The sequence below is a fragment of the Pteropus medius genome, unplaced genomic scaffold (genome assembly GCF_902729225.1).
Source record: "Pteropus medius unplaced genomic scaffold, Ma_sr-lr_union100, whole genome shotgun sequence".
In the NCBI taxonomy this organism is placed as follows: domain Eukaryota; kingdom Metazoa; phylum Chordata; class Mammalia; order Chiroptera; family Pteropodidae; genus Pteropus; species Pteropus medius.
Window position 1 is genome coordinate 107,072 of NW_024346202.1, and position 26,872 is coordinate 133,943.

Below are 26,872 nucleotides of genomic sequence, written 5' to 3' on the forward strand. Positions count from 1 at the left end.
AAAAGGTTAAGAATACTGGAATACATATTAGGCCATGAGCAGCCCCGCAAAACATAACGAGACACATAATCTTTAAAAGCATCCTGAAGAGGCATGCTTTTGCTGCAGAGAAAACATACACCTCTATTATTGTTGAAGTTGCACTTTGTAACCCTGGGTAGCCTAGATACCATGCCTCAGCTGTTATTTGGTTGACTGGGGGCTTAGAACTGAAAACAAATGCATAAGAAATGTGTGCAGAAAAATAGAAAGAAAATTCTCTACAAATGACAAGATGAATCAGGGATATGGAAACAAAATGGACTTTTTCGAATGCCATGAAAACCATTACTCTTACAGTCACAGGCGCAATAGCAAAAGTTACCCACAAAGAACAAAGTGGAAGAAAAATTAACAGTAAGAAAATGATGAACATATCTGTTAATGCAACAATGATATTTTTGAATAGTGTTTTCTAATAATGCAGTGTAGTGATCAAAATATAGGAATACCTGTTCATATCATCAGGATAATGTCACACTTTGTGGCCAAGTCTCGTAAACATAAGCACATCATCTTCTTATGGGTTAAAAATAAGATCCATAGTCTGAATGAAAGGCCAGGAAGAAATGATTTCCTCCTGTGTGATGAAATACTAATGCCATGCATAAAAAGGGGGAAATGTGTAGCGCATGGAAATACTGTTTATAAAAGCATTCTTGTCATGTCCTTCTGGTCTCTTACCTGCCATGTATTGCACGTATTCTTAGAACCAAAACTCTGTAAGATGTGTATCTCCATAGTCTGACACGTTTTTCCAGTGTTTGACTAGCATTTTTATCCCAATAGTGAAGAGTTTCAGTAACGATAACCATAGCCCTGGGGACCATAATCTGAAAAATAGTCTTTATCAATGTTAAAATATGGTGTCATGTTGGGATGGTCACTTGCCACATTTCAAAGGTCTAAACCTTCCTACCCTTGGAAACACCCCGATACACTGCTGAGGCCATACGAGATGCTTAGAAGCAGCTGCAAACACTTGGACTCGGTGCTTGTGAGCAAAGGGCCAAAATGGTCTCCTAGGGCATCAGAAACACTCTTTCTTTGCTGTCATACATGTCTGAAAACTCAGAAAACAGGAGCAACAATTGGATTTTTTCCTTCTCAAATGAGAGATTGGAAAGGCAGTGGGTGCTCTTTCCACTAGACGGCAAGCTTCCACTCTTATTAAGGGGACATGATTCCTAGTTAGTGGCAGTTTGGGTTCAAATGTACATGAATCTGAAACGCATAAAATCCTAATGATAATCTTAACATGTTACGGTGTAAGGATTTCATCCCAAGGAAGTTTTCAAAGGTATTACTAATTGATTCTTAATATTTAGTTACCATCTCCCATCATTAACTTCTAATATTTTATAGATATCCTTTAATTTGTTTCACTCGACATAAGGATTTTCTTCAGAATGTCTAATGATGTCTATGTTGAATAATTGTATTATGCTTATACGATCTATGCTTCTTGGTGCTGGTAAGTTCATTTTTATATTTTCCACCCTGCTTTATAAGGGCAAAAATGATTCAAGACTCAAATATGCTCAAAATCAGTGTCCAGACAAATGCTGTGACACTGCCCCAAAATGAACTGTTAATAGTGCTGTGATTCATGGACTGATAATCCATTTAATCTGAATTCACACTGGGAAAGACAATTGAAGGATTAAGCGACAAGTTTGAGGTGGGTTGCAATAAAAAAATTGTGTGAAATTGAAGGATTGGTTGTAATAATACTTTCCAGTTCTCACAAAATGACCAAATTACCGAGTAAAGTAATGGCAGGATAGATCTTGCCTAGCTGGTCTAGATTGAATTAATTGGTGAAATCAAGGGGCAAAAGGAGCAAAGTTTGTGTCTTTTTTAACATATATAATAAGTAGAAAAATAGTTTTCTATGTTCATAGGCCTTATTTAAAAATCAGATAAGTACCAAGTGCATTGTAACATTCTCAAGTTGCTTTGAGTCTATGGAAGTCTTTGTTGTATACGATTGATTTTGAAGTTAAAACTAGAACATTTGAAAGTATGAAGTTATCTTTGTGGAGCATGCTTTTAAATGTTTTTATAGTTTATAAATAGAAATGAATAGATTTCACATTTTTAAGATACAGCAATAGTTTTTCCTTTCTCATTTAGGTTTTTGCTTCAGTGTTCTGCCTCTTTCATATCTGCTCATCTATTTCAGGGTTCATGTGAATGAGCAAAACACTGGCCAGTTCCCAGGAACATCTGAAGGGAACCAGCGCTGCCTGCAAGCAGCCTCTGGGACTGGAGACACCTGTGCCTCGCAGGTGCTCTGGGTCCCCTTGTCCGTTGGGCCTCCGTGCACACGGGCAGTGACATCACCTACTGCCAGGCGAATGCTCACTTGTGTTGCTTGGTAACCATTATTGCGGCTGAAAGATTCTAAAGTGCCTAACTGCCTAGTTGCCTTGCTGGGCTGTCGTGGTGAGAGGCGGTTGGCTTATCTGGAGGCTAGAAGCCCACCCAGGATGAGACGGAAAGCAGAGAGGGTGCTGAGGGGTCTCTGAAGCCCAGGGCTCTGCACGGTATCGCCATGAGAAAGTTTTTTGGCTTTAGGAGACAGAAGGACAAGTTGTTCTTGGACTCCTCAGCCATCCAGCAGAGGAATGGAGCTGATACAGTCCCTGACTGTAGCAGTAGAATCTCCTCAGGGCCCAAGTATCACATCCGAGACAAAGATCTTGGAAAAATCCACAAAGCTGCCAGCACGGGCAACGTCCAGAAAGTGCAAAAACTTCTATTGCGCAAAAAAAAGTACCTGAATGACAGAGACAAGAAGAACAGGTAATAGGGACTGTGAGGCCAGTGGCCATGGGTGGGCCTGGGGTGGGGGGCACCTGGGAGAAGGGCTCACCTGCCAGGGCACAACCTGGTGGAGCCCAGCCCTCCCGTCACAGTGGGCGCTGGGCTGTCTCCCCTCCTGAGGCCCGGCTCTGCAGCACCTCTGTGGTGGGACCTTACCTGGGCACCTTATCTGCCCCTATAAGACACTTTACAGATGATTTTAAAATCAATTTAATTAAATATCAGTAATAGAATCACAATTAAGTATCTATAGCATTTTATTTTTTGATGTTCACATTTTTATACCATAATGTTATAAACTATAGAAAAGTGAATAATGAGAAAAATAATTCCTACAATAGATCAACTTGTGGTGTGGCAGCCTGACCCTGCCTGGCCATTTCCTGCTCAGGGAGTTCGTTCCTGACCGCCCTTCCCCAACCTCGAGAGCTCTCTGGCTAACTTCAGTTTTCTCATAGCTTGCAAACCAATTAATGTTCTTCCTTATATGTAGCTGCGTAGGAATGACAAGACTGTATAAAACTGTCCGTTACGTTACAGTCGGGGCTCAGCCTTTGGATAAGAATCCGCTGAGGCGGTGCCAGGATCAATAAACGCTGCTTCCTGCTTATAGCCCCAGTGTCCCATCTCTGCGTTCGAGAATCCCACAGCAGTGGGCTAAAAATTCTTTGGATAAAATCCAATATCTATTTTATAGCAGTGCACACCTGTGGATGTGTGGTCTTCAGTGAGAGACCTTAGATGTGAACTTGGAAGTGGGAAGATGGCTGTGGTCTGGAATAGGAAGACTCATTTTCTCAATATGTGCGCTCTTCCTATATATATGTCAATTTTACATGAACCAACAAAAATATGGTTTAAAATTTTTTGAGTTACACATGCTGTCTTTTCTTGTTGTGATGAAATGAAGACAAATTTTAGATAATAGACAAAGACTGACCCACCCGAATATATGTACGACTGTAGAGCCTGTTACTGGTGACATTTCATGTTAGTAGAAAAAATAAATTAGTCATAAATGGTGGAGGTAGCTGTGAAGGATATGGAGAAAAGAAGCTATATTTTTTTATCCCAAATACAAGTTCCGGATTAAGTATAGACTGAAAAATTTAAATATGCAAAATGAGAAAAATACCAGAATAAATTCAAATGACTATTTTTACATTTTTTATGTGACAAAGACTTCTAAAGCAAGAATTCTAGAGGTTGGTTAAGCAATATAAAAAGTCAAAACCCTCTGTGTATCTGAAAATAATATTAATAAAAGAAAAGAAAATATTCTTGCAAAATATTAAAAATGTATGTTTATCTGAGGAAAAGTATATCTTCATTTGACAGAGGATCTTTGAAATCAACTAGGAAAAACCCTCATTTGAAATTAGACAGAGTACTTTTTGTGTATCTACAGTTGACCAATAGACACAGGAAAAATATTGGTGTCCCTGGTAAGCAGAGGAATTGAAGTTAAATGAGGAATGAAATACCTTTTTCCATCCTCAAAGTTTGTGAAGACGAGGAACCATGGTACTTAGACTGCTACTTACAGTTTGAGTTGCTTTTGACTTTCGAATAGGCAATTGGTGATAAGTGTCACATTTGAAAAGTATCCATTTCCTCTACATTTCATCAATTCTATCGTTACTAAAAATCTCTATGAAATATTTAGATAAGTTACATACAATTTGTTTTTCTCAATGCCGCTTAAAATAACAATGTATTAAGGACTCATGGAAATGGGTTTTATAAATGAATTGTAGTACATCCCTAAAATAGAATCACATGACCACTGAAGGTGCTATAGATAATAGAAGTATGTTGATGAGCAAAGGTGTGCTCTGGTAGATCAGAAATGGAGAAAAATTGGTTTCATTGCATATACACACAGACCGACCTGATGTTAGCCAAAAATATGTGGAAAATAACACAATTTGTTTCTGAGCATTTGTATTATTAGTGAAATTCTCTTTTCCTTTTTTAAAAATCTGATTTCTACAATGAACACGAAAGCAATCCTAGGAAAATTTTACTAGAATGAAATAATGTTGGGGAAGAGCTGGAATATGAATTTTGCACAAATAAAAATGATTACTCAGTCTGTTTTTTTAAATGTTTTTGAAAATTGGTATCTTCTGACCACTTTTAGTATCTTCAGAAGGGAAACATTTTATCTGTGCCTGTCGAGTTTATGTATATATTTTATTACTGACCTATGTTTTAATTCCATGTACAGCTTTATTACATACGACATGTAAACAATTATAGATTAATCACGTCAGTTGTGTCCTTATGAAATAAAAAAAAGCAAATGTAAGTGATTATTACTATTGCAGAAGTATTGTTTTACTTTATAAAAGTTTCATTTATTGAACTCTGCAACTATATCTATCCATATTTTTGATCCATTTGTTTGTCAAATCGAACCTGAATAGCTATTTCGTAGCAGTCATAGTCTTCTCAGAAGCCTTTCAGTGTGTCTCTCAGGCCCTTTTCATCCTTCAAAACTTCCTGTTGTCCAGTATGAGCCAAACGAGAAATTCGAAATTGTAGTTTTAGGACCTAATCACAATTGAAGCTTTTTCTCCCTGTATTACTGAAGGTAGAAAATTATAAAAGATAACCTTTACTGCCCTTTTGAAAGTGAAGAATAGTATTAAATCTAACGTTGGTTATTGAAAATATCTGATTTCCAAACAGTCTCGAAGTCTAACTATTGAATAAAATGAGCCATCCCTATTCATTTGAATCCTGAGTTCCCTTTCACTTAAAATTTCTGGAAAAGCAAAGTGAGACATGCTTGAAAACAATTCTTTTCCTGTTTTGTTTTGTTGTTTTAATCTTCTTTCCTAATAATGTTTTTAAAAACTAAAATTGACTTCAATGCCAACCAAATGTCCAGAACTGCAAGAGTCTGTTGTATTGACCATTATTTCACTTAATGTAAGGCACGTGGGTGACGGTATGATGCCCACTGTTTTATGCACCTATAAGAAACTGTTGAAAACGCGGACAATTATAGGTGAAAGGCATCCTGCATTATAAATTGCATTTTAGTGTCAGAGATGTTAAAGTGTGAGAACGTACGCATGTCAGAATCATCGAAATAGTATGTCGTTTCTAATCCTTAAGACATAGCTACAAAAAAAAGGTGTAATGATATCATGTTACTAAATTGAAATATTGTCTTTGTAAAATAATCATAATAGTAATAATGATAATAATTTTATCTAACAATTATTGAGCTGTGTTCAGTGCTAGGAATTGTAGTAAACAGTTTGCATAGCTTCTCATTTAAGCAATCAACAGTGTCCTGTGAGAAAACCATTATTTTTATCGCCATTTTTGGATGAGGAAATAGTGGTACAGAAAGACTCACTGATAACTAAGAAGTGACAGAGTAAAAATAGGATCACAGCCAAGTTGAGCAGAATCCCCGGGTCATGCTGTCTCTATACACAGGGGCAGCACTTTCATTAATGAGGTGATAGAAGCTAATAAATATTGTACTTTCTTCAGAAGAAAATTAAATATTTGTTTTGAAGGCATAGGAATAGCATTAAATGTTTACAATTCCATGAATAATAGTGTGTTTGGAGATAGTGCCCTCCAATTTCCTAAAACGTACTCTCACTTTTATAGGACTGCTCTACATTTGGCCTGTGCCAACGGCCATCCGGAAGTGGTAACTCTCCTAACAGACAGTAAATGCGAGCTTAACTACTGTGACGACGATAACAGGACCGCTTTGATTAAGGTACAGAGACCCAACTCTGTCAAAGTGCGATGGGTTTGATTCAATTATGGAGAATGAATAGGAGTTTATCTCATTTAACTATAATTCCCATGTGAAACTTGTGGAATGTTGACTTTGAATTCCTAGTATTTAAAGTCTATATTTTCTCATAATAATGACAGGCCATACAGTGCCAGCAGGAGGAATGTGCTGCTATTCTGATAAAATGTGGTGCCAATCCAAATGTGATGGACATCGACGGCAACACAGCTCTGCACTTTGCTGTCGCTGGTCAGAATATGGAGCTAGCAGAGGAGCTGCTTTTAAACAAGGCCGATATTGAAGCAAAGAACAAGGTATAGATCAACTACATTTATTTATAAGATATGGGAAATACATGTCTTTTGTTTTTTTCTTTTTTAGCCACAAGCATTATATTTCTAATCTGTACACTGTGTATTATATATCAGGCCATGTCACTGTGGAACAAACTCCAAAGCCTAGTCAGGAAGGGCTGGAGAGATGTCATGTCCACAGAAAAGCTAAAGCTTTGTATGCCAGCTCCCCTTTCACCCCAGAGTTAAGAACTTCCTGTTAGTGCCTGCGACTGGCTGATAGGCTCAGAGCCTGCAAGTGACAGAAGGCCTGGAGTAGTGAAGCGATGGTGGGGGTTGGCTGTGATGGAGGCAGGGGCTTAGGAAGTGGGTTCCTCTGGGGATGCAGAGAGAAGCTGCAGGCCACAGGGTGTGAACACTGCAGAACGCCAAGGTTCTGAGGATTGGAGCAAGTTGGTCAGGTCATGTCTGGACTGTCAGCAAAAGCATCCACAGTGCTCATAGCCACCCTGCCAGCCATTTAGGGATTTTCAAAAAGGCAGATGTGCATTTGGGTCTCAGGATTATCTTTATAATTGAGAATAAAATTTCATATTGTGCTTTCTAACAGCCAAGATAAAAATCTATCATCCTCTAAACGGAGAAAACCCATGAGCCGTTTAATTGAAGCAATCACTAAAAATGTCTTTTTACTTTAGAGTCCATTTCCTTAGTGACCCTTTCAGAGCAGGGGTGCCTGAAGCTGACACCTGGTGTCCTGATAGCATTGATAGAAGAGAATCCAGCAAGTTTGTATAAGCTGGAGAAACCTTCACGTCTGTTGGAAAGCTCTCAAAACTGTATCCCTGAGACTCTATAATTTCTGAAGTGTTAATGTTTGGCATAAAAATAATATTATCAAATTGGGATTAAGCCATGTTAAACATTTCTTTAGTACTAAGCATACAAAGCATATTCTGTCATCCTTCGCAAACCCAGGCGATCTCTCTGGAGTCTTCCTCCTGGGGCACAGTACTTAACTTCGAGTCAAGTAGATATTCTTTGGAATATGATTTAAGAAACACTGCTCCAGTGATAATCATTTAGGTTATTAATTCAATAAAAATACTTCAAGTGTTTACTGTTACGTTTTAGAGTTTGGAGATACAGAGGTAAAAAAACCGGCCTCTGCCCTCCAAAAGCTCTTTGTTTAAATGGGGAGCCATATGATAACTACCGAATACTATGATAGATAAAGTGTGAGAGGAGCCAGGATTTTGGAAGCAGTGCTGTCAGTGTTTGAAGAGAGTGTTGGAGAAGGATGTTGCAGTAAATGTGTTGAAGGGTCGAGGAGGGTATTTTAAAGAGAAGGAGCAGCAGGAGACAGCCCAGAGGGCTACTTGTTCTCTACTTGCTACATTATATGTTTACGTTCTGAGGATCTTTTATAAGCTTTAAAATTCAGTTTCGAGATACGTAATCTCATCAGTTCTAAATGGTTTTTGCTGTTTTACAGGATGAACTCACACCACTTTTACTTGCTATCAATGAACACAGACATCAAATGGCAAAATTTTTAATAAAGAAAAATGCAAATATACATGCAGTCGATAGGTTTAAAAGGTACAGTTGTTTGTTCTTTTTCTTAACCTTAATATTGTTCTAGAGTGGTAACAGTCACTCAGGTCAGAAAGATTAAATTAATAAGAGGAGGATTAATTTAGACTTATGTAGTGAAAGATATCAAGGCATCATTCGTTAGATGTAAAAGTCATTCTGACCGTCCTATAAGAAGAGGATAATGCAGTATTCATATTCATATTTATTTATAATACTGACTGATGTCATTCTAATCTAATATTTTTGGTCCTATGATCTTATATTAACTCAAGGGATTTCAAAAGAGCTTTATTAGTTTTATATTGTATGAACTCTAACTTTTACTTTACACTACAATATGGAATTGAGTCTCTCATAGTTTTTTTAACCTCGACTTTGTGTACAGTTTTACTTAAAAGATGCATATGAAGCAAATAGGACTTGATTTTGTCTTTTGGATGATTCTTTGCTTTAAATTGCTTTGTTTAAGAAATACTGATGTTGTTAAGTTATTCTTAAGTGACTATGAATTACTGCTCCCAGATACTATGGGTTCGTTAGTTTTTATCATTTTTAATTTCTGGTATATTTTGATGTTTTTATTTTTAATTGGCGTGGGTAGATGAAGAAAGAGAACTTTAACTGAATGAACTTTTCCTTAATAAAGACAAATGAGAGGTGAGTATAAAGAAAAAATGAGATGGGCTTTCAGTTCACACAAGACTCTCACACACCAGGAGTGTGACCTTGGGAACACTACTCATCATCACCAAATATGTGTCCTGACATGAATAGGAGGATAAGAACATATCCCGCAAGAATGGTGTGTGCTCGATTATCCAGCATCTACTTTAGTGCCTAGCACACGCTTATCAGTATCATAAACTCTAGGACAATTCTTCTTATAATTATTATTAATATTGTTGTCTAGAACCTGCAAAACAGCTCTTAGTCACCTGACTTCTAGCTGACTTTGAGATATAATATGTGAGACTAAGGATGAAACAGGTAATTCTTCATCTAAATCTTTACTTAGTTCAGATAAGAGCTCTCAGTATAGTTTCTTCTCTATTAGAGGAGTTTATTGAGCACGTTCTATGTAAAACCCAAGTGGGGCAAGAGGCTTCCTTTTTGTCCCTTCCTTTTATACTTGGAGGTATTTTAAAGATGAACACTTAAACATGGAACCGGAGAATTCTACAGACACAGGCAAGACGTAATCTTGGTAAAAGATTTCAAATTAACTGTTTAAATAACTTCAGTAACATTCCGAAGTGTGAAATTAACTCTCTGTTATTTTAGAACGTCTCTTATGCTTGCTGTAAACGATTCATCTACAGACCTAGTCAAGCTTCTTCTTCAGGAAGGTGTCAACGTGTTGGCAGAAGATAAAAATGGATCTACTGCAGAAGAACATGCTTTTAAGACGGGTCTTACTTTGTAAGTATTTCTATTAAAATGTTAGTGATCACAAAAATGAGGTTTAAAAGAATTTAGCTCTTACTTCTTACATAACAGGTGAGATGTCACAGTTTGGTTCAGGCAGTTTGGGAATGGCAGTGAGTTAGAGTCCCTCCTCAGACAGAGACCAGTTAAAGGCTGGACAAGTTAGAAGCAGCAGTGGGTATAGATTCCTTATCTCAGGACTTTGAATCCTTTATCCTTCGGGATCCTAATGTGACCTGTTCATTCCAAGTATAAGCCCTGTGCATGGGATACAATAATGTCTCTTCTCTCGCTTGTTCTTTGGGGACTTGAAATGTGAGTTTAGCAGAAAATTCTGTTTTCTGGGGCTATTTCCTATATTCTCCCACTTGAATTTTTTAAACGCCTAAGATTTTCTAAATCCAAAGGTGACAATCCTCTGTCACTTGTCAGATGGAGATGTAAAGAAGGACACTGTACTCAGTGTGTTGTGTCTACTGACAGAATTGCTGCACAGCGGCTCTTTGAAACTGGTCCTGGGGTCATGAGTGACCTCTGCTCCCAGGTTGCCCTTGCTGATCCAAATGCCTCAGTCTTCATGGAGATCCGCACTTGGACTTCAATATTACATTTTTTTTTAATGTTTATCCACATGTGCTTTTTTGCTCAGCCACTATTCCAAAGCACCAGTTTTGTCAGCCGGGCCTCCAGGCCTTGGGCACACAACCCTTTGGCCCCTACTCAAAACCTGTATGGAGCCACATCTGAGCTCAGACCTTCAGGATGCATTACTCTTTGAGCATCTTTATTGCATAATCTGCTAGCAGATGCTATTTGGAACCATTCTAAGCTGAGATGTTTAAATAATGCTGCAGGAAAAGGTCATATTTTTCTCTCTTTTGTTACCAGATTTCTACACCAAGGCCACCTGATATCCTGTAGAGCACCTCTCAGGTCATAGAAGGTCCATGTCACCCTCCCGGAGTAGTAGGCACCAACTTGCCTGAGAGTCTATAATGAAGATTGGCCCCTCAAGTGATCTGTTTTCTAGAATCATGAAAATCTCCCAAGTGACTTGAATCTTCCTCAGGGTTCAAAATATTTACAATTATGCCTCCCATGGAAGCCAGGCAACAGAAAGCTCTGAATCTAAAGGCAGTCATTTGGCGTTCAGTTAGCTCAGGCCCATCCCTGACTCATGAGTATCCATGTGCAAGTACAGTCATATCTTTGGAATGGGCAGGGAGATTAAGTGTTGTTCTAATAAAGATATTGCTGGTTCAGTGTTTGAGTCATCAGAGAGAGGATAGTAGTAGTTTGAGCCTGGTCTCGATCTCTCTAAGGTTTCTGCCTGCTGTTTACAGAGCTAGGACTTCTGGGTTCATGACACTTGCCTCTCTGTCAAGCTATATCTAATTAATTGTCTGAACTCTACTGCCCTCAATTTATGAGTGATAGACCTTACTTTGTTTTCTTCTTTAATCACATGCTTTATAAAAAATACAGAGAACTTACAAATTTGAAGTGTATGGAATAATTAAAGTTTTATTATTACCTCTGATATCTGAAATGCTATAAGAATATCACATATTTGGTAAATGTTTTTCATTTCAATAGAAAGATAGTAACATTATTTATCACCATTTTTTACACAGCAATTACAGACTAATTCGTGATTATAAAGTAGAAGAGATTTGTAAACAGTTGTCTCAGAATAGCAATCAAGGTAAGGCTTCTGCTAGTGAATTACTCTTGTTGGCCCTACTATACATAACATTAAAGACAGAAAATTTTGTTAATAAAAAGTAGTATTTTCTCGGAATTTCTTTCTTAATAGTCTAGTATTGAGAATATTGTCTAAATGAATTGTAGGTATGTAAAAATCTGCGGTAGTATTGTCTGAAAAGAAATTCATTTAATTAAGCATGACACCTAAAATCTCATATGATATTTTTGTGCCAAAAGAAAATTTTTTTAAGTGTGCGTGTTACATGTTTCCTCTGTAATCGCCTTATAATCAATTTAGTTTGTTGTAAAATATCGATTTTTGTTGAATTTTACAGCAAATGGATTCCATTTAGAAGTGAATAGTTGTTTTTACAGAGTGATTTGTCTCACTAAAAATGTCACTAAAACTAGAAACTCAACAACAACTTCCTGGTACCACAATCAAATGGCAAACAGTGAGAACTTTGAAACATTGTCAGTAACATGAGCAGCAATCCCGATGAGACTGTTTTTTGAAGACATCCACTGATAGTAGGGAATTCAGAAAAGGAAGGCCTTGTTGAAAAGCATAGGTTATTGTATTTATTGTTATAACAACGAGGTCTCACTATTATCACCTTCATTCCACATGAGTCGGAAGAGAATGAGATGTTGACATCATTTGTAGAACAAGTTGTTTCCTTGTGTCATTTGGATAATTGTCATGACTCTGTAATTTCTTTAGAACAAGAGGCTCTGTCACCATTAGGCAGAAGATAATCATAATAAATATTCAAAGAGCCTACGTCGAGTCACAACTTATAAAAAAAGTACAAAAAATTTCTAAAATCACAAAAATGCTACCGTACTACCCGGATGTGGCACCAGTGCATTGTGCAATCTGAACCATATGAGGACACTTTAAATTAGAGAATCTGATGAAAGAACTTCTGTAGGTTGATTTAGAAGTTATAGGAAACACAAAGTTGAAGTAGAGATTTGGCCTTGAAGGTGCTCAAAATATCGTGTTTGCTGTCTCTGGTTTATTCTGTGGTTTTTAAAACAGAATTTTTATTCATTTATTCATTTTCTGCTTAACAGTTTGCTATTAAATATCGAGTGTCTTTTGACTGCTTCACTTGGTCTGTGAAGCATTGCCGTTTAATAGCTAAGGCATGTTTTTAGTTTTATGAGATATTAAGAAAAAGATTCTAAACAAATAAAGCTCTATCATTGGCAGTACATTATTATACTATATATGATAGCTATGTTTTTCTCTGGTGATCACAGTTGATTGATGCATAACTATTATAAAATTGAAACCCTGCTTAGTCAGATAAAATTGACAGTGGGATCTCGTCGTTTTTTATAGGAACTTATAGAACATGTTGTCATTAGGATTTTCTATTTTTTATTCTGATTGATGTAGAATTGTTGCCTGTTTCACATTATTTTCTGACATCATTGTTTTATTTATCCCTTTAAGACATTAGTCAAACAGATACAGATTTGCAAGATTCTACAGAAGAATTATCCAGAAATAAAAATTCAATAGCAGGTATGCTGTGAAATAACCTTTCGACCATCATCACGTACAACACGCTAACCCAGATAATAAACCTTTGATGTAATACAGTTTTGTTAGAGGTTCCTAAAACCACACCTAGGTTCTGTTATTTACTAGCAAGTTGACAGCACTCAGCAACATTGTGCTCATGCCTGTGGTTTAGTACAGTGAAAGGATCAAAGCAAAGTCCAGAAAGAGAGAAGGGGCCTGGGACACAGTGTGGAGGAAACCAGGTGCAAGTTTCTAAGAGTGGTCTCCCTCTGGAGTTCCCAGGATGCGCTTGGTTCCTCCTGTGTCCACTTCTGAGACGTCGTCTACCGGGCCCCGAGTCTCACTGAGCTCAGTGCCCGAGGTTTTTCTGGCACGCTAGTCACATAGGCATCCTCCCCCTGGCATGGACCAAATCTCCAGACTCCCAGAAGGAAAGCAAGTGCTCAGCATCAACCACCTTGTTTCTACAGACAATCGAGGCCCAGTGAGCCCCTCTTGTCAGTTAGGGAATGGTGGAACCCTCTCCCACCAGGTTCCCAGACACCAACCAAGGGTGAGCCATTCAAGCGGAACTTGCTGAGGATTGCAGTCGTAGTCTTGCTGTGCGAAAACTTTTCTGTACAGTAATTACAGCCCTTACTTAATTTGGGGGAGTTTAACATTTTAATAGCTGTAATATGATGATTTCACATGGTACTTGTCTCAATTGCATCATCCATAATAAATTGCTGTGCTGTTTCGTTTTTTGACTTTTGGTGAATATTGAACAAGTATTTGTACATAAACGCCATGGCAATTCGTATGGTAATTAAAATCTCTCCTTATCTTGATGAATCTTCCCATCAAATTTTAAAATAAAATCGGCAGAATGATTTCTGATTTAAAATGAGAATAAAAGTTATCTTCTTATTTATAGGGATGATTCAGTTTTGATTCGTGTTGCACTAAATCCCTGTTTATGATGTTAAAGCAGTTAGAACAGGCGTGTGGATTTTGAAATTGGGGGATGTTCAGTTTCAGTAGACACTTCTGAGATATCCTATAGGTATATAGCACTCTGGTACTTGAGGCCTTCCTGATAATATTTTTCAACGTTTGACTTGAAGTACATTTCTGTTATTGAATACCAACAGTGAGACACTGAATCTAAAAGTTGAGGGGTTAGGCAGTAGTGGTAGGAGTCAAAAAACAAGAAAACAGCAATCTATTCTAAGTCATTATACGTCATTTCCAAAGCCAAACGTGAGGTTTCAGCTCCATACTGGCTCTAGTTGAATGTATAGTTGGTTTATATATTTACAAATAATTGAATATATGTCCCTTTGCTTTTTAGATTCTCTCAACCTATATCCTCGGTTGAAGGTAATAACTTTTATATGTTTTTATCTTGAATTCTTAAGTATGTCATGTATGAAATATACATTATTTTTTATCCATCTTGTTTCAAAACCCATTTAGCGTAAGGTTGAAGTGACAGACTTTGTTTCTAAAAAAGAAGTAGGAATGGAGGCTACACGAACGTCCAGATCAGGTAAACTTTATAAAACAATTTTAACTCTAGAAAAGAGTACAGAACAAAATAGGACATGCTCATGTTCTTTTTATTTTCAATTTCTTTTTTAGGCAAAGTAATAGAAGGAGTTAACATCAATTGTGTGGATGTCATTTTTGTATTTAACTTTAAGAAAAGAGATATTTACAAATGGAAGAAAGAATTTTAAATGTAACTTTTAACTCTGATATTTCTAATTTCATTTCAATATCTTCATATTTCCAGTTTGGAGTCCCTGTACTTAGTAAGGATACCCCGAGTTTAATTATTCGACTCCAAGACTTTTCCAGTGTTTAAAAATGCTTATATGAATTCTGACCTTCACATGGAGTAAAGTCTCAGTTGCTAGCATATTGTTTTTAAACTTTATTTCCTTTTAGTGTTCTTACACTGGTGACCTTAAGCCGACCAGATGTTCTCATTAGCAGACTGTGTGTATTTGTGCATGTGTGTTTACAGTGTCTTTGATTATTAAAATGAAGGAAATATTCTGACATCAGAAGCATGGTGGCCTGAGGGGTACACTTGAAATTACAATAAACTGAACAGCTACAATCCAAGAGAAAATACCCAGTCTAGCACAAAAACTCACCTAAGAAATCTGCACATCAGAGCATCTGAAGGTGGGCGAATCGGGAAGAGGAAAGAGGAGCCAAGATGATGCTGCAGTCACTGCCCAGAGCTCCTAGCAGGATGCAGGAGGGAGGGGGGCGGGAATTAGGAGGCAGTTTGCACTCTTTGCAGCCCCGAACATTCCTGCCTGAGCGATCAGCGTATTCCACGTGGCGGAGCCTGCAAACCAGGGTAGAAACCAGCATAGAGAGAGGATACAGAGTGGTGACAGCTGTGTTTTAGCAACCGCTATTGCCAGGCAGAAAGCTGAGTCACGGGACCTGGCCGTCTCCCCAAAGCCGCCTACAGCACGCCTCCTTATACCCTCCCAGAGCTAGCTGTGAGCCCCGGGGACAATGCAGCATGAAGTGTCAGTCTACAGAGCACGGAGCCTGGAGACCCGGGAACTGAGACACACACTGCAGCTGGACCTAGCAACAAAAGTGGAGATATAGAGGAAAGGCAGCTGAAGCACGGAGGCCAGTATTACTGGAAAGAAAACAGCCACAGATAAACAGGCAGCCTTTTTCATCCAAACAGAAAATCAATAAGAAGATACCAACCTTAAATGACACATTAGACCAATTGGGCATAACTGATGTATACAGAGCTTTTCATGCCAAAACATCACATTATCCATTCTTCTCCAATCCATGTGGAACATCCTCAAGGATGGACCATATGTTGGGACACATAACTGGCCTTCGCAAATTTAAGAAGAACGGAAATCATACCAAACATATTTTTCGACCATAATTCTTTGAAAGTGGAGACCAACTGCAAAAAGAAAGCAAGAAAAATATGTGGAGATTAAACAACATGCTGCTATAATATGACTGGGTCATAGAAGAAATAAAAGAGATCCAAAGATACATAGAAACAAACGAGAAGAAAAATACAACATATCGATACTTTTGGAACACAGCAAAAGCAGTAATAAGAAGAAAGTTCATATCATTACAGGACTATCTCAAGAATCAAGAAAGATACCAAATAACAATGTAACATTACTTCATTAAAAAAAAAGAAAAAGAAAAAGAAGAACAAACATAGCCCAAAGTCGGAAGAAGGAAGGAAATAATAAAAATTAGAGAATAATGAAATGAAGAAATGAAACAGAACAAAAAGGCAATAGAAAACATTAATGGAGCAAAGAGCTGGTTCTTTGAAAAGATCTATATAATTGATGAAGCCCTGATTGACTCACTAAGGAAAAAAAAGAAAGGGCACAAATAAACAAAATCAGAAATGAAAGTGGAGAAGCTGCAACCGATACCACCGAAATACAAAGAATCGTACAAGAATACGATGAAAAATTATATGCCACTAAACTCAATGTCCTAGAAGAAATGGACAAGTTCTTAGAAATATACAACCTTCCCAGATTGAATCACAAAGAACAAGAAAATCTAAATAGTCTGATCAACAATGAGGAAATTGAAATAATCGTTAAAAACCTCCCCTAAAGTAAAAGCCCAGGACCAGATGGCTTCACAGGGAATTCTACCAAACATGCAAAGATTCTTTAAAACCTGTTCTTCTCTAACTTTTGTAAATTTTTTAAAAAGGCAATACCTCCTAACTCATTTTATGAGTCCAACATTACCCTGACATCAAAACCTGGTAAAGATAACACACACACACACACACACACACACACACACACACACACACACACAGACACACGCAACTGTAGACTGGTATCTCGGATTAATACAGAAGCAAAGACTAAACAAAATACCAGTGAATCAAATAGAACATTAAAGAGATTATATATCACGATCAAGGACATAATGATGGCTCAACATATACAAATTGATCAATGTAATACACCACAGAAACAAAATAAAGGATTAAAATGATATATCAGTAGATGCAAAAAAAGCATTTGACAAGATATAGCATTTATTTATGATTAAAACAATAAAATGCATATAGAAGAAAAGTATCTCAATATAATAAAGGCCATATATGACAAGAACTCAGCTAACACCATACTAAAGTTTGAAAAACTAAAAATCTTCCCTATAAGTTCAGAAACAAAACAAGGCTGTTTGCTATCACCACTATTATTCAATGTAGTGTTGGAAATTTTAGCTAGAGCAAGCATGACAAGAAAGGAAGAAAAGGCATTCGAAATAGGAATGAAGAAGTCAAATTGTCACGTTTTGCATATGACATGATTCTCTAGATAGAAAACCCTGAAGACTTCACTATCATACTATTAGATGCAATAAACCAATACAGACAAGTCTCAGGATACAAAATCAACATACGACAATTTGCAGCTTTCCTATACATTAACAACAAACTATTAGAAAAAGAAATGAAAAAACTATTCCTTTTACAATTGGAACAAAAAGAATAAAATACCTAGGAATAAACCTAATGAAGCATGTGGAGGACCTGAATGCTGAAAATTAGAACGTGTTATTCAAAGAAATTGAAGACACAAAGAAATAAATCTTTTGTGTTCATGGGTTGGCAGAATCCGCATAGTTAAAATGACCTTAGGACCCAAAGCAGTATACAGATTTCATGCAGTTCCCATCCAAATCCCGATGGTATTTTTTAAAGAAATAGAACCAAAAAGCATCAGATTTGTATGGAATCACAAAAGACATTGAAGAGCTAACGCGATCCTGAGAAAAAACGGTCAAGACCAGAGGTATCATTCTTCCTGACTTCAAATTATACTACAAAGAGACAATAATCAGAACAGCATGGTATTGGCAGAAAAACAGACAAGCAGACCAATGAAGTAGAATTGAGAGTCCAGAAATAAACCCTCGTATATGGACAAGTAATTTTGGACAAAAGAGCCAAACACATACAGTGAAGAAGAGAAAGCCTCTTCAATAAATGGTGCTGAGAAAAACAGAAAAGCCACATGCTAAAGAATGAAACTAGACTGCTATCTGTCAACATATACCAAAATTAACTCCAAATGGGTCAAAGACCGAAATATGAGACCTGAAACAATAAATTGCATAGAAAAAACATAGGTACTAAACTCATGGACCTTGGATGTAGAGAGGATTTTATGAATTTGACCTCCAAGGAAAGGGAAGTAAAGCCAAAATAAATAAATGGAAGTATATCAAACTAAAAAGCTTCTGCACAGTAAAAGAAACCATCAACAAGCCAACAGAAAACCAAGTGAATGAATGAAGATATTTGCAAAAAGAACCTCTGAGAAGGGTCTATATTCAAAATATACAAAGAACTCCCACAACTCAAAACAAACAAACAAACAAACAATCTAATAAAAATATGGGCAGAGGACCTCAACAGAACTTCTCTCAAGAAGACCTACAAATGACCAGTCGATATATACAAAGATGTTCAACTTCACTAGCTATTAGGAATATGCAAAGCAAAACTGCAGTGAGGCACCACCACACACCTATCAGAATGTCTATCGTCAATAAGATAAGGAACAGCAAGTGTTGGAAAGGTTGTGGGGAAAAAGGAACCCTTATACACTGGTGGTGGGAATGCAAATCAGTATAGCCACTATGGAAAACAGTATGGAGGTTCATCAAAAAATAAAGACTAGAATTACTATAGGACCTAGCAATCTCTCTTCTGAGTGTCTACCCCAAAATTTGAAAGCATATATCTGTAAAGATTGATGCACCCTGATGTTTATAGCAACCTTTTTCCAAGTGGCCAAGCCGTGTAAACAACCAGAGTGCCCTTCTATAGATGATTGGATAAGGAAGACATGGTACGCATATACAACGTAATATTACTCGGCTTTAAGAAAAGATGACATAATCCCATTTGCAAAAGCATGGATGAATCTTGAAATTATCATGTTAAGTGAAATAAGAAGTTGAGAACTATATGATTTCTCTCATATGTGAGATATAAAACTGAAAGCAACAAACGAATGAGACAAACAAAGACTTGTGGACATGGTCAATGGTTTTGTGGTTATCAGAGGGAAGGGGAGAAGGGGAGAGGTAGATAAGGGTAAAGGAGTCAAACATGGTGACGGAAGGAAATTTAACTTTAGAACATAGAATGCAATGTGCATATGATGTGTTATTGATTGTATACTGAAAACTTGTATAATTTTATGAACCAATGTCACCCTGATAAATTTAATAAAAACATATTAAAAATAATAATATTCTTTCTTTTTGAGAGCAGTTTTAGCTTCACAGCAAAATTGAGCAGAAAGAACAGAGAGTGCCCATAAACCATCTCACCACACACACAGTCTCCCTCACTGTGGACAGCCCGCACCGGGGAGGTACATGCATCACAATCAATGAACCTACATTGACTCGTTATCATCACCCAGAGCCCATAGTTTACATTAAAGTTCACTCCTGGTGTCAGAGAGTCTATGAGTTTTGACAAATGCATAATGTCCTATATCCAGCAAAACAGTATCACCGCCCTAGAAATCCTTTGTGTTTTCCATGTTCGGCCCTCCTTTCTCCCTAACACTGGGAAACCACTGATCTTTTTACTGTCTCCACAGTTAACCTTTTCCTGAATGTCCTATAGTAGGAATTATACAGTGGGTATCTCTTTGAATGTTTAAAAAATCGAAATGCCAAGTTAACTGAATATAGTTGTTTAAGATATTCTTCGTCCTTTGTGGATTTTTTTTTTTATGATGTTGTTCATCAGAAATCAAGCTGAAAAAGCATGATTTCTACAGATATTTGCCACATAAGGGGAAGGCTGAGAAAAATGACATCATACAGCACTTTTTGGACCCTCTTGCTCCATGAGGTGGGTCAAGAGAGACATTTTAGCAATGAAAGGAAAGAGTCTCAAGGGTTTTTACTTTGTAAACCTGGAATCACAGTCTTTTATACTTATTTTGCAACCGGAAACAGGGCCAGAAAGCATCTGTTTCCTATTTTTTACCGAGCTGCAGAGTATAGTACTCTAGATAGGGCGTTTCATCCTAAACTCAACGGTGTTGACGGAAGAGGTGGAGAAGGTGTAATGTGTTACTGCACGATGCGTATACTCTCATCTAACTGCTCTTCATGGCAGAAGTCCAGAAAATTCATGCTATTTAAGTTTGGCATTGTTAGTTTATGATACTGATTCTACTAATGATAGCACGTTCTTTCAGTTTGATTCAGTTTGGTTCGGTTTAATCATCATTGAAATAGTAGTTCCCTTGTAAGTATCAAATTTTGATAAATTCTATTGTGTTTTTCTTGCGTCTGATACATGTATATATAAAGGAGAGGAAGTAAAAGTTGTTACCATATTAATTGTCCACCAATAGTATCGTTAATATTTATATTAGTATAGTCCTCAGGTGTGGTACTAAAGGAAAACGTTTTAACGTAGCATCAGTCTGATACTTTTCATAGTCCTGTATTTATCTGTTCTTGATTTCAAATGTATTTTACCTTTTTCTTTAATAGGGCATGAGATTTCTGAAGAAGGCTCTGTAAGCAGGTAGGATTTTATGTTTAATCATGGCCAAGTGGTTGTTTACATGGAGAATTTGAAACTCCAAAAGATTTCAGAGACTTATTTAGATAGAGTAGTGATAAAAATGAGATTTAAACTCAGGTTTCTAAGGCCACTACTCAACCTTATCATCTTGTATTGAGAGTTTTAAAACAGAAAGGTGGGAATAGCAGGTCTAGTGAAGGCAGAAGAAGAGGACGAAAATGAAAATAGCAGGGCAATCCAAAATTTGAGAGGAACGACACTAGGTTGTGATAAGAATAAGGGTTTTAGAACAAAGATAAGAGTCAGGTTATGGAAAAGAGATCAGAATATAGTGGTCTATGATGAGTTAAAATAAATTACAAGAAGGAAGAACACAGGATGTTGGGAGTTGTTTAGAAAGGAAGATTAAAATAAGTGGTCCGAGGGAATCCTAAACACATTGCTGCTGTTTGTTGGTTCATTGAGTTGGAGGAACTAGCAAAATTTAAGTTTTCTAGTGAAAAAAATTAAAATAATTCGAGGCACTGGGAAAGATTCTCTTTAGAGCACATAGGCATGTGGTTTCATCTTTCCTGCACCCCAGCTTACAGAGCGGGGGCTTGGATATCCTTGAGACCTAGGGGACTGGAGATTGTTGAACTCCATCAATTTATGGCCCAAGGCAGGAGTCTCCTCACCTTCACCTCTTTTCCCAATTTGCTGCTGTCCTTCTCATGTACATGGAGGGTTGAGCAGGGCTGTCAAATCCTAATGGAGTTTGGTAGTTGTTAACATGCCTGTGTTGGGAGTGGATGACTCCATTTAGCTAGTTTTCCAGGAGCGGGGGAATAGAGAGCTCCTGCTCTGGGTTGTTCGAGCCCATCCTTGTTTCAGGTGTCCGTGCCTTCAGAGGTGGAAGATTTATAGGCTGGAGAGTGCCATGGAGCCAGGCAGAAGAGGGACTTGGAAGTGGGAAGGATCACAGCATATGCATTCGTTCTTTGACTTTTCTACATTTAGCTTTCAACCATTTCAAGGTACTCTCTGTACTGTCTGAGAGTAAAAAGTAGAAATGGGGTCATCTGATGTAGTGGTTTCCATGCTAAAGAACCAAGACTGACATTTTGGACTAACACAGATTAGTCTCTGAACCACGGGCAGACAATGCAGAAGGGACAGTATGCCTTTCTAGCCTGATTTAGGTCATCAGATTTTGTCCAGTTCAGGTTACAAAAGTTACATCAGCCACTAATTGGATTTTCATTTCAGCCTTCAGGACTTTTGGTGAAAATAATGTCATCTCAGCCTTGGCCAATATATTGGCTGTCACTCTTCGTTCCAGGAACTTAGAGGGTGTCTTTATTAAATATTTCGTAGATTGGAAGAGTGGAGGCAGACATAGATAACTAAAAGCTTTTCTTAAAACAGAGGCCACATTTAATTATGTCAGGAAACTTCATTTAATATATAGGTATCCACCTTTTACTCAAATTTTTCAGTTTCTTTTTTAAAGAAAGAAAGTCTTTTCTGTTGTATATTTTTACTCTATATTTTTATTTTATATTTTTTAGCAACCCTCAACTTGGTGATTCATGGTCTTCAGCAGATAGTGAAGAACTTAGTTTTCATACCAAGGTAAAGTGCTCCTGAGTGAAATAATTTGTTCTGCTCTAAATTAAGTTTTGTGTAGTACTTTTAAAATTTAGGAGTGATCTACCTATTATCGTGTTTGTAATGAAAAATTGGTCTATTAAATTCCATTTTATAGAAACATGACTATTTGACCTTTTTTCTTAATAATTTTATTAAGTACTGAAGGTGGGGTCCATAAGAAAGAATGGGCTAGAAATAAATAGTGATAGGAAAATTATGTTGGGAAAGGTTTTGCACAATAAAGGAGATGTAAAATTTGGTGAAGGATAAAGATTCTCAATGTGACTTCAAAAAAAAAAAAGGCAACTCATGCCCAAATGCAATCTTTAATGGATCTAATTACTTGTTGTAATAATCATGAAATCTTCTTGGTGACTTTCATATCCAAAACTATATAGCATATTATACATAGTTTTTTTTTTCCTTAACAGTTTTTATTTTGGTATAATGTGGTTGTTAGGAAAAAGTTGTTTTCTCTATTTTTGCTCTGGTTTTCATCTTTGGACTACTATAATAATAAAAATTGTGGAAATTTAGAAATATAAGTTCTCTTTCTCAAAACCCATATTACAAAGAGGTTCCACTGTATTCTAAACCATTACATTAGAGTATATTTAAAAGTCTTGATCTAATGGAAGAATATATGTTGTACTTAAAATAATAGCCAGTGCTAGAAGCAGAGATAGTAGAATGTCACATTTCAGAAATTTTGTTGCGGTCAGTGTTTAAATATTTTTTTTCAATTACAATTGATATAATTCAATATTATGTCAGTTTCGGGTGTACAGCATAGTGGTTAGACATTTACATAATTTATGAGGTAATCCCACTGATAAGTAAGTCTAGTACTCCCTGAGACCATACATAGTTGTTGCAATGTTTTTACCTATATTCCTTATTCTGTACTTTCCATCTTCCTGACTACTTTGTAAGTGCTAATATGTGCTTCTTAATCCCTTTAAATTTTTCAACCAGCTCCCCACACTCCATCAGTTCATCCTCTGTAACTACGAATTTCTTTCCCTTTTGTTTGTTGGTTTATTTTGATTTTCAAATTCCACAAATAAGTGAACTCGTATGGTTTTGTCTTTCTCTGTTTGCCTTCTTTCACTTAGCGTAATACCACCTAGGTCTATGGATATTGTCGCAAATGGTAAGGTTTTCTTCCTTATAGCCAAGTAATAGTTCATTGTATATATGTACCACCTCTTTTTTATCCAATTGTCTATCTATGGACACTTACGTTGCTTACATATCTTGGCTGCTATAACTAATGCTGCAATGAACATAGAGATGCATGTATCTTTTCTATTTAACCTTTTGAATTTCTTTGGATAAGTCCCTGGAAGTATGAGTGCTGGGTCATATGGTAGTTCTATTTTTGAATTTTTGAGAAATCTCCATGGAGGCTGCACCAATGTGCAATCCCATCAGTACTATGCCAGGGTTCTCTTTTCTTCCCATCCTCACCAACATTTGTTATTTGTTTATTCATTGATAATAACCCTTTTGATGGGTGTGAGTTGATATCTGATTATGGTTTAAATTAGTGGTTTAAATTATGGTTTAAATGATGAGAAGTGTTGACCATCTTTCATATGTCTTTTGTCCATCCGTATGTCCTTTTTGGAGAAATGCCTATTCCAGTTCTCTGCCCAATTTTTAATTGTACTGTTTGCCTTTTCAGTGTTAAGTTGTATGAGTTCTTTATACTTTTCGGATATTAACTCTTTGTGGATGTATCATTGATGAATATCTTCTCTCATGCTTTAGATTGTCTTTTTGTGTTGTTGATGGGTTTCTTTGTTGTGTAAAATCTTTTTAGTTTAAAGTCATTTGTATGTGTCTTATTCTTTTATCCATTCAGCCACTCTATGTCTTTTGAATGGAGCGCTTAATGCATTTACACTTAAAGTAATTATTGATAGTGATGTGGTAACTGCCAATGTGTGGACTGAACTCACGGAGTTGGATTGGCTGGAGTAGGGCTCTGGGGCCGGCTGAGTCCATTGTTTCATGTCATTTGTAGAACTAATTGGGTGATGCTCTAGTGTGGTCTGAAGCAGATGACTAGGTATGTTGGTTCCTGGGCCTCTCGGGAGGGTCTCTAGTGCAGGCCCAGGTCAGATGCTACTTGTGCTCAGCCGAGTGCCACCAGGTAGGAGCAGAAGTGACCTGTTGTTGGTATCTGCCTGTGCTGGGCTTCAAGGCTATACTGTGAACTGAGGCCGGCTTCCACTATTGCTGGACTGGGGGCCGCCTAGCATGAGGTACCAGGCATGCCGAGTCCAACTGCTTCTTAGTTGGGGTTTCGTGGACCTTGAGAGATAATATAATATGATACATATTCTAAATAAAATATTTATGTATTTTAATAAAATTTTATATATTTTAACATATAATAAAAATGCCTCGCCATTTCATAGTCACATAGGCATTTTTCTTCTCCAATGTAAAACTTGTGTTTTAACAGGAGTCTTGTAACATTGTGAATTGATGTTTGACAATGAAGGTTTTTCATGAAACTTAAAATGCTTATTAGTATAATAGCCGAGATATAAATCTTTGCATATATCTATAAAAGAGTATCTTATATTGTTGAAACAGAATTTGAAATATATAGTTGAAAAATTGAATCCCATGTTCAATCCATATTCCCCTGCTATTTTTGCTTTCAAATTTTCACATGTTCTATGTAGATCGTCATTATTTAATTAGATCAGTTCAGTATTCTGTTACAAACATCTATTTTCTTAACATCGTACACTTATCCTGAGTAAGTTACTTTTTTTTCTTGCCAAAGTTTCAAAAACCTGCAATTTTTTTCTGCGATTACTTTTATGTTTGCAAAATAGTTAGTCCTACCCAAAATATATTTATCCAGATCTTTCTTCTAAGCCCCCTAGGTGCCTCCAATTTCATATGTCCCAGAGTGAAGACATGATCACTGGCCCTTTCCTTTTCGCTGACTCCTGTAACCTCCTCTGGCATCTGTTTTCCCCGTCCTAGGTCATAGCACCACTGAAACACTGAAGCATGAAAAATTCTCTGAAGTCACCACATCCAGTCACTCACCAAGTTTAATATTTTCTAGAAGCTTACCATTTTTTTATATCTTACTACTGTAAATCGCTTTCTCATCTTTAATTTTTAAATACACTTTTCTCAGTTTTGCTGTCCTTGTGTTCATGTTTACTTCACTGCCAGTGTGACTGTTCTGTAATATGTTTGTGATGATACAACTCCTCTTCTTATTGAATGGCTCCCCATTACATGAGGGTAAATTTCATATGCCAGCATGACACTTGCCTCGTTTGCTGTGGCTCTGATTCTCCAGTTTTGTCTCTCCATCCCATTCCCAGTGTTCCAGCCTTACCACAGTACTAGGTGCCCTCAGTTACTTGCTGTTTCATATCTCATGCTTTTGCTCCCGCTGCCCTTTGTAGCATGCCCTTCACACCCTCACTCTGCACTTAGGAAATCTTTCAAGAGACAGCCCTATCTCTGTAGCATTTCCTGAGCCTCCCAGATACAACTGACTGCTGTCCCTTTGTGCCCTTAGTGCACGTTACTCACTTCAGCTGTAGACATAGCTAATGATACTTTTGTGTGTTTACTGTTTTCGTGCATCTGTACCCCTACTACAATAGAGGATGAAATCTTTTATTTATATTTGCCACTTTTCCCAGGTTGGTGCCTTTGATTTGATAGATATAGTAAATGTCTGTCATCTTCCTGACTGATTGACTGACTGAGTGAACGAGTCAAAGAATGTGATATTTTCTGAAACTGGGTTTTTGTTTTCCTTTGTTCTCATAGGAAGAAGCAATAAAGCCAGGCATTGGAAACAAAGAAAATGGCATGGATATTAGCGAACGGGCTCCACGAGAGCAAACAAATAAGGACAATGTGAATTATGTTGATGGAACACAGGAAAAGAATACAAGTGGTAATTTAGTGATCTGTATTTTTTTCTCTGCTTACATGCTGATATTAACAAATTGAAATTGTGTAGATGCAAATATGACATCCATTTCCTTAAGGAATGTCTTTTTGCTGTTTCTTCAAAAATATTCCAGCTACAAACAACTTTTTTTTTCTTGTCAAGTTTCAAAACCCGGCACTTTGTTCTGCTATCTTTTATATTATCAAAATATTTATGATTAGAAATAGACTTGTTTATGTATTTTAAATATATACTAATAAATATTTTCATTAATGTCTCTGTAACTACATTTTATAGTAAAAATGTCAGCATTAGGAATAGGAGAAGACGAAGAAGCACAATCACCTTGCGATTCTGAGGTACTGTCTTTTGTTATTATTTTTTATTTTAATATTTGCATTGAGTGATGTTAGAACATAAAAGTTATGATTTGATTTTACTTTGTACCTCTGCATTTGCCCATGAAAATATTTTCTTATATTTTAACCTA

General features: G+C 36.9%; 1 protein-coding gene across 1 annotated transcript in view; it reads left to right on the forward strand.

Annotated features, from left to right (window-relative positions):
• The first annotated feature begins 2,596 nt into the window (after nucleotides 1-2,596).
• LOC120613060 (ankyrin repeat domain-containing protein 26-like) overlaps nucleotides 2,597-26,872 on the forward strand; it is a 54,955-nt gene continuing 30,679 nt past the window's right edge. The window contains exons 1-12 of the mRNA XM_039875699.1: nucleotides 2,597-2,847; nucleotides 6,505-6,619; nucleotides 6,781-6,954; nucleotides 8,429-8,535; nucleotides 9,814-9,951; nucleotides 11,592-11,662; nucleotides 13,130-13,201; nucleotides 14,535-14,563; nucleotides 14,660-14,732; nucleotides 20,771-20,804; nucleotides 22,355-22,418; nucleotides 26,256-26,385. Coding sequence (XP_039731633.1) covers nucleotides 2,597-2,847; nucleotides 6,505-6,619; nucleotides 6,781-6,954; nucleotides 8,429-8,535; nucleotides 9,814-9,951; nucleotides 11,592-11,662; nucleotides 13,130-13,201; nucleotides 14,535-14,563; nucleotides 14,660-14,732; nucleotides 20,771-20,804; nucleotides 22,355-22,418; nucleotides 26,256-26,385 — 1,258 coding nt within the window. The remainder of the gene's footprint in view (nucleotides 2,848-6,504; nucleotides 6,620-6,780; nucleotides 6,955-8,428; nucleotides 8,536-9,813; nucleotides 9,952-11,591; nucleotides 11,663-13,129; nucleotides 13,202-14,534; nucleotides 14,564-14,659; nucleotides 14,733-20,770; nucleotides 20,805-22,354; nucleotides 22,419-26,255; nucleotides 26,386-26,872) is intronic.